The 1,128-nt window shown below is 46.1% G+C and overlaps 1 protein-coding gene and 1 long non-coding RNA gene across 2 annotated transcripts in view; both read left to right on the forward strand.

Moving 5' to 3' along the window:
* Nucleotides 1-360: 360 nt before the first annotated feature.
* The window catches only part of LOC107575190 (serine/arginine-rich splicing factor 11-like), a gene marked incomplete at its 5' end in the record, with an annotated part of 7,697 nt that continues 6,929 nt past the window's right edge, over nucleotides 361-1,128 (forward strand). Inside the window, one exon of the mRNA XM_016261608.1 lies at nucleotides 361-538. Within this exon, the coding sequence (XP_016117094.1) occupies nucleotides 361-538 (178 nt within the window). The remainder of the gene's footprint in view (nucleotides 539-1,128) is intronic.
* Nucleotides 545-1,128, forward strand: LOC107575192 (uncharacterized). Its single transcript, XR_001607820.1, has 2 exons — nucleotides 545-631; nucleotides 753-1,128. It is a non-coding gene; the product is annotated as an uncharacterized lncRNA (long non-coding RNA).

Raw genomic sequence — 1,128 nt, forward strand, 5'->3', positions numbered from 1 at the left:
CACACACACACACAGAGTATGTAAACATAAGCTTGTATTTTGAATGCGATCAATCGTTTTGCAGCCCTGAACGCACCAAAAGTTTTCCGTTTTTGTTTTGAAACACCTTCGTGAGTCCTGCAGAAACCCTGTTTTAGGCTCAGGAACACACATGCATGCCTGATTTCTCTGCTCCACCATCAGGCAGAATGTAGGCTTCTCCACTAGCTAACTTCTGTTCTGTGCTTTTGTTGTTTTTCACCCATCGAAAAACATCCGGCGTCATCATATCTGCAGCGAAGGTAGGCTGCTGGCGGATCTAAACCCGAGCCGGATCTTGGGTGTCTGTGCTCGACGCGTGACTGTAGGAGGTGTTGTTGAACGTTGTGTGTACATCTCGCAAAAGCATCTATATTTTCTTTCAGTGATTCTCCCTTGCCTGTGACTTCACGTGTATGTTTTGTAAAGTTCCACGAGCCGGAGTCAGTCGGAGTTTCCCAGCATCTGACCAACACGGTGTTCGTGGACCGAGCCCTGATCGTCGTCCCCTTCGCCGAAGGTTTGTGCCGCTCTTTTGCAATCTTCACGTTCATCACGCGATCGATCCCTCCGCTGTGTGTAGACGACGGCATTAGCGCAGTGAATCCCACAGGTGCATATGTCAGTGGCTGGAGCTGATGTTTAACTCATTGCCTTTCCAGTTTAGTTCCATAATTTTTTATTTTTTTTTGTTAAACTTTTCTCTTTGTCATTTGTGTGTGTGATTTTTATAGTGAACAAGGCAAATGCAGAGCCGGCAGATGTCTGAGAGTGACCCTGTAGACAAATAATCGAGACCGGCCCACGTGTTTCCCTGCTGTAAACTATTATCCTCTCTCTTGTGTCTCCATCTGAGCTCACAGACAAAGATCGATCGCTCTATTCATTGCACAGCACTAATGTTTAGGCTGAAAGAATGTTTCTGCATTGCATGCTAATAAAGTACGGTAAGATCACTCATGCATAATGCGCTTTTAGCACAGCGCGTAATGATAGGGCTTTCCTGTGCGATTGTGATGTTAGGGCCCTATGATTTCCACGGTGCGGAGAACACGGACAGAGTCCGGTCATAAAGATTTCAGAGTCTGTCGTCTCTCTAAATGAAGACAT

The sequence above is a fragment of the Sinocyclocheilus grahami genome, unplaced genomic scaffold (assembly GCF_001515645.1).
Source record: "Sinocyclocheilus grahami isolate Dianchi unplaced genomic scaffold, SAMN03320097.WGS_v1.1 scaffold2502.1, whole genome shotgun sequence".
Classification (NCBI taxonomy): Eukaryota; Metazoa; Chordata; class Actinopteri; order Cypriniformes; family Cyprinidae; genus Sinocyclocheilus; species Sinocyclocheilus grahami.